General features: G+C 37.8%; 1 protein-coding gene across 2 annotated transcripts in view; it reads left to right on the forward strand.

The window, feature by feature from the left end:
• cbln18 (cerebellin 18) overlaps nucleotides 1-795 on the forward strand; it is an 11,092-nt gene extending 10,297 nt beyond the window's left edge. For both annotated transcript variants that reach the window (XM_010793890.1, XM_010793891.1), the window contains exons 6-7: nucleotides 223-303; nucleotides 403-795. In XM_010793890.1, the coding sequence (XP_010792192.1) occupies nucleotides 223-303; nucleotides 403-552 (231 nt within the window). In that variant the 3' untranslated portion in view covers nucleotides 553-795. The remainder of the gene's footprint in view (nucleotides 1-222; nucleotides 304-402) is intronic.
• The last annotated feature ends 6,438 nt before the right edge of the window (nucleotides 796-7,233 follow it).

The following is a 7,233-nucleotide window of genomic DNA, read 5'->3' on the forward strand; positions in this document are numbered from 1 at the left end:
GCGTGGGGAGGGGCTCCTTATTTTCATCTAAAGTAACAGACAGAGAATCAGCACTTTTGAAACAGGGCTGAAACAGAGGGGATTATGGGTAATGCTGCAATGATCTGTTTGGTATTTCGAGCCTAACACTTCAGAGAGATGTTTTGTATATATCTGGGACCTATAATATACTGATGAAAAACAGTATAATAGGGGACCTTTAATGTTTCGTTGTGTCTTTAGGTACAACTGATGAAGAATGGAGAACGGATAGTTGGCGTGTGGGAGAACAATCGACAAGACTCTGAGGACAATGCTAACCAGGTAAGAAGTGAAAAAGAGAGAAGCAATAACGGGTGATCAAATATTACAATAATACATCAAGATTTTGCACTGGCTTTGTTAATCTTTGTATACTTTCAGAGCGTGGTGCTGGAGCTGCAGAGAGGCGATCAGGTGTACATTGAGCTGATGTCCGGGAGAAAGCTCTGTAAATTCCTCGCAGAAAATATCTTTACTGGTTACATGCTGTACCCCCACACCAACCCTTACATTGATATGTATGAATATTAAATGATGTCAGACTCCTGGACCTTAAATTAGAACATTTGAGGTGAACAAGAAAAGACGTTCACACTTTGATGTGTGCATTTGTATTTAGGCATTTAAGATTTATGATAGCATGAAAAGAGAAATGTTTGAATCGTTTAAAAATATATATGAGAATGCCTGGCAATAACCAACACTACAATATCAGTCTGTGTGCAGAGGAAGTGTGACTTTGTTTTGATTTGGAAATAATAAAAGTTTATTTTAAGCGTGATGTTATTTTATTTTCAAATTTCTTATTGATCTATCTATTTGGTTTATCAGTTTAAGTCACATTATTGCAAAAGTTAAATTACATATGGCTGAATAATGAAGTTTCACTGAAAACAAATTAAACATCCATTCCAATTAAGCTTATTTGAATTGAATTGAACTAATCGAGAGAGAGAGACAGAGACCATGAATGGAAATCGGTAGCAGTCAGAGACTTTGACAAAATGAGGGAATGATAACAAAGAGTCATAACGCTTCTGCTAGCGTTCGACCTACATGACAATATCACGAAACACTGTAAACAAACGCCTTTAATGGAACCACCTGCCAGACCAAGTAAATTCCTTCAGTTGGATAAACACATGATGTAGCTCACACACATGCTGCACACACACAGGCACACACACTATGAGAGTTTAGACATGCCAGTCATTTCCGTAGGAATCTTCTGAGGTGTGAGGAAGCACTGACTTGTGGGTCCATGCTCTCTTGCTCAGAGTAAGATGATTGATACTTCAAATATCTGTCCGTTATGTAAATAAATAGCTATGGCCAGGTGAGCCTGAGCTTAGGTGGTGGATTGTGTTATTATTATCTTGTTCCAGTCTTTATGCTGATAATCACCTGCTGACTGTAACCTTATATTTTGACAGTCAACTATCGTAGCACCAACATGTAAAAGGAGGGGTCGTCCCAATTATGATTAACTATTTCAGTTTTGCTTTCTATTTATAATGGCAATAAAATGAATGTTAGCTCTAACACATATCATGGTCTGACTAACTGGATCAGCAAAAAAAGGCCTTTGACATTAATAATATAACTGTTCCCTAACTATTTAAATATATGCTCACAAATAAACCATTGCTCAGTCAAACTGTTAAATGCTTTGTAAGGTGTTTTGGTTATGAACAACACTTTCATTCACCAGGAAAAACACAAAAACTCCATAACAATTTAAAGGGATTCATTGTTCATATCCTAAAGTATTATACACTTTTAAGTACAGTATTGATATCACTTAAGAAAAGTTACTTTAAGACACTGTGACTTGTTTTCATGACCAACATCTTTCCCCATCCAAGCTTTATGGAGGCCTAAACATAAGCTTTGAGGTTTAATAATTTGGAATAAAACAAATGAAATCGGTCGATGAACATTTAACTTATGTTAAGTATTAAAATGTTTTGTCAGATTGGAAGAACATTTCATTATGTTAGTTTAAAACATAATCCAGGAAGAATACCATTTCCTGTGTTTGTTATCTATAGCAAATCATTTGCATTATTGGAAAACATATAATGAGTACCGAATTCCTCCTTATTATTTTGTTTAATTTACTTTATTAAAGCAGGATTTAATAAGATGGCCTCAGCCATATGGGATATCACAGAAACAAAACAAGCTAAACATTTTGTGGTTTTGGCCAGGTTGTTTTTTAATATCACAAAGGAATAAGGAGGTGTATGGCCAGTATTACAGATTGGTTTGTGTTTGTGTGCTAACATTTTTTCCCAGTGAGTGAGTGTTTAAATAACAGTTGTTACATACAATGTTGTCCTCCTGAGAGCGAACAATTCAGCTTCTAGCTTTCCACTAAAGGAGTGAAGCCAACTGCATCTATGAGCATATGATCAACACCTCTCTCATTCAAACAGGGCTGCCCAAAAGTGACTGGTATGGAACAAAAATGTCCTAAGTGGTGGTGGCGTACACACACACACACACACACACACACACACACACACACACACACACACACACACACACACACACACACACACACACACACTGCTCAGCGTACCTTTCACACCACACACCTGGCTTGGTTCCTGACCTGCTTTCATCTCAGCAAATAAAAAGGAATGACCGCTTCATTTTTCAAATACATTTTTGAAAGCTGCACTTTTTTCTTTGCCCCCAGCGTGACCAATTCCCCTGATTGCAGTCAGAGGCAACTTTTGGAAATGTTTAAACTCCATTACACAGCATAATGTGATCAAAGTAAACTCCTCACTGCCTTCTCGTGCGGTACAGATGAAGCAAAGAGCGACAACACAGGCTCTCAGCTGGTGGAAATAAAGTTATTTTTCTCGTTTTCTTTGAAACAGGCTGATTAATCTGGAATATTTTTGCATCTAAAACATGCATTATGTATCTTCTAAGATAAACTGATGAACACAAACCATTGTACAAAGCAAATAGTCCATTTTATTTTCAAAACAAATTTACAGTTTGAAGATTACATGCCTGTGTCAGTGATAATTAAACCAATAAATCTGGAAGTGCACCTACTGAGCTGTGCAAGATGTTGTTTGATTCTGTTGTTAAAATGGGAAAAGGACAGGGGTGGGATATTTATTAACCGTGGGGATTCAATCTGTTGAGATTAGAAAGCGCTCGGTGATTTCATTAATGAGTTTTGTTGCATTGAGTGATCAGAGTCAGAGGCTCCACAGTCAACAATGTGGGGAAATGTAATTACTCTGAAAAGTAATTATTCATTTGAGCTTTGCTCGGAGGATGGCTTTGGGAACGTGGTGGTTTCCTGATGGTGGTCGATGCCCTTGACTCGTAATTTGATATTAGTGTCAGCTGATACTGGGATTGTTTTCTGAATAGTAACTAGCATTTAATCTGCATTACCCCAGCAGGTGCAGCTCTTTTTTAATCAATACTGCGTAAGTTAAGGCAAGGCAAGTTTATTCATAGCACCTTTCAACACAAGGCAATTCAAAAAGCTTTACAAAAATGAGAAACATTAAGAGCATTAGGATATAATTCAGCTGAATCACATTATAAAATGGCATTTAAAAAGTAAAAATGTACACTAGTATTTAATTTTCCAGATCACTTTGTATTGCTTCCTGAAGCAAAACATTTATTTCGATCATGAATTCCTCTCAGGGCTGGAGAGAAAGTGCAGTTTAGAGCGGCTCGCTAAGCAACGGTTGGTTCTGTTTTGACTAAATCTCAAATGTCTGTTGAGGTTTGAAAGGATTTCTTGCACAATTAGAAATAATAGGAAAACTAAAACGATGCTGCAGCACACAAGATTCAAACATGAGGATCAGAGAGACATATTTTTGGAAACATTGTCAAAGCTTCAGGACTCTTGAGGAGAGTTTTCCTTTAAGACAATGTATTCATTATGTGTGATGCACTACTATGTCAGTGGATCTATTTAGATAATGTGAACTATATTCAGGCCTGCAAACTGAAATAGTGGACCAATAGTCATTGCCAATTGGTCCAAAATTGTAAGTTATTGGATGCTATTGGGATCCTAATAAATAATATAAACATTAGTGGGTGCTACCTTGTTGCGGTCAGCTTTGGAAAATCACTTAGAGATTTATTCCTGCACCACCAAAAGATAGAACTTAATGACATATGGGACATGAACGTGGATAAAGACCACCACATCTCCTGCTCTCTAAATGTTGCATTGGAGTTACCTTAAAGCCTCCTGGGTCTCATACACATGTTTAAGGGGTTTTTATCTAAATCAATACCAAATGATCACTGCTCAATAGTCAGTATTTGATGCCCTGGGAATAAAGCCAAGCTCAATTAATGCACTTGACAGGATCTAACATTTCCACTAAAGGGTCATTTTGATCAGAACAGCTGACAGAGCAGCATATACTAAGCCAAGAAATACATGTTAACAATCAAACAGAGAAAGTATCACAAGCAGCAGGAAGGACTGAGTGTTTGACCGTCACTAAAGCAGCGTTTACTCAGCAGGGGTTTTAGTTCCAGCAGAGAACACACAGTCGCTGCATGTCAGCTCTGACACAGATCCAAACGTGTCTCTCCTCTTTCACGCTGCGTCATGCTACGTGTTGTTGGATCGCTGTCTGATAAAACATCGTACACATCCTCGCTTGGCCTCTCAATGCCAACACGTGTGAGTCTCTGTTGCTTGACGGCAGCCTCAGACCCGGCTCCAAGGAAATCTTTTTGGCATCACAGCTTCAATTTGTTCCATCTCATGAAGTACACTTGGATTATGAGTCCATGGTTGTGTTGCAGTAATCTATGAGGCTTTTATTTTTCTGCTGCATGTTATCAAGTCATTCCCATTGATTTTCCCTTCATGTGCTGATACTGGTCAGATATTTGGGCTGGTTAGCTATTGTTTAGATCACTTCTGGATGTAATACATGCATTAAAATTTAGCTTGAGCCCAGCATTGCACTTAATAAATAACAAAATAAATAACTGCTAGATCCTGAAGGAGTTTGGGAGTGGGTGGTTGTTTCATTTGATATTTTTTGATGTGTTAATTCATTTTTAATACATCTTTTCCTTTCAAGACTTTTCTTAGACTTTGCTGCTCAAATTCAGTTAATGTTGAAGATCTCCTATATCTTGTCCTCATGTTTTATTACTGAGGTTTACTTTGAAATACAATGTGGTTATTTCCAATCACCTTGAGTATATTATGAAGCACTGTAAAGGAGATAATGATTTGAATATAATAATTACAACCCGGTATCACGGCAAGACGTGAACATGTGACGATTTACCATGCTAGACGTGAAGATGTCGATTTCGTCTCTTCAAATGTAACAGTTACACGGTATTGTTAACATGGCCCAACCAGTGGAGAAATACCCTGAAATGCCAAGCAAATGCTCTACCACGACGGTCGGTTGTTATTGTCAATATTAATATAATAATGATTTTTTTTTTAATAGTCACACTCGATTTCGCCAATTTTCTTGTTGCCCCGGCTGCACGTTGGGATATGGTGTTTATGCATTTAAAAAAAATAAAATAATACTTTATTCCGAGTGTGCTTGCTTTTCTCTTTGGAAGTCATCACATAACGGCATTGTAATACACGGTTCGGCTGCATTAAATATTACACATCTGACGTAGTTCTCTATTTATAGAGCCCTGCTGAGAAGACCTTTTGACAAACAGGAACTGCCGCCAAAACTGAAAACGTGACGTGGATCATAAATATATAAACAATTAAACAACATCTTACATTTAATTTCACACAATACATCTCTTCGCAGTATCAACACTAATTCGGCTGACTTTTATATTTGATCTAATTGGTAGATAGGCTGTATTTACACCATAAAGGTGCACAGCTGATATAAAGGGACACCTAGTGGTTAAAGCACGTTACTGAATTTTATTATTTTTATTATTAGATATTAATAGGATACCTATAAACAGGACCGCCCCTCCCTACAGGCCAATCACGCAGGCTGCATGGGGCCCCGCCTTCCGCAGGGGGCCCCGCCCAGAGGGCCTCAGCTGCTGTGCGCAGTTCTCCGCTCAGTTCTCCACGTACCCCCCCGCGAGAGTGAGAGAGAGAGTGAGAGGTGACAAGGGGAGCACGTCTGTAACCCGACAACGTTGCAATGAATCGACATCTGACCAATCACGGCTTTGATACGGCCACTAGTGCAGGTGAAGAGATGAAGGTGAAAAGACAGTTTCAGTCCGGCGCAAGCAAGAGGGGAAAAAAACAAAACATGAAGAAACTAGAGCATCACTCGAAGGTGGGTTATTGTATGAGTCAAATGTACAACTTGCGAATGTTGTATAAGTCAAATTGCCAATTGCCATATTAAAACATCAGCTGCAATTCAAGACATGATCTCACAATGTCGCTTGGGGCCAGGGGCGGCCCTGCTGGTGACCAATAATAAACAGAAGTACTGGATCATATTTTTCTGTGTGGTCTGACGGATAAATACTAATAAAAAAGGCTATGTTTCGACCCTCCGTGTACAAAAAGGTTACGATTACAAGGTAAATACCAACAGAAGAATATTGCATGGGATTTTGGCACATTTGTTTGGGCCGCACGGTTAGCTGTGTTGCTCATTCCACGAATGCACGATCCTTACAAGTTGTACCTCATTGTAAAGGTGACTAATCAGGCTTACGACATCGTGCATTCGTGGAATGAGCAACACAGCTAACCGTGCGGCCCAAACAAANCGGGAAATATGCACATGACAAAGGCAGATAGGTTAATGATGTTAACACATGTGAGAGTAGATAATGGCCCTTCCAGACGCACAGGTCTGTTTCACATTCAGATATACTGTACATATATTTATAGAACATTTTTTTAAATATGTAATGGTACATTTGTTTAAGGGCTTCTCTGTTTTCAAGTATTATAAAAATGATGTCATTTTTTAAATTAGGATAGTGTACATATTTTACAATTGTTTTTGTATTTAATTAGATATTGGTTTCATATTTATTTTTTTATTCTGTATATTGAACATGTTTTATCGTGTTTTAATTCAGGTATAATGTGCATACTTTAAATATTTTACTAGTATTTTCCTTCTATCTAAACAGCATGTTGATAGTGTTGTATACAGTATCTTATAAAATATATATCATATATAGTTTAAAAGCAAATGTTATCTTTACAACTTTCTATAT

Source organism: Notothenia coriiceps, unplaced genomic scaffold, assembly GCF_000735185.1.
Source record: "Notothenia coriiceps isolate Sejong01 unplaced genomic scaffold, NC01 NC01_scaffold00037244, whole genome shotgun sequence".
NCBI classification, from domain to species: domain Eukaryota; kingdom Metazoa; phylum Chordata; class Actinopteri; order Perciformes; family Nototheniidae; genus Notothenia; species Notothenia coriiceps.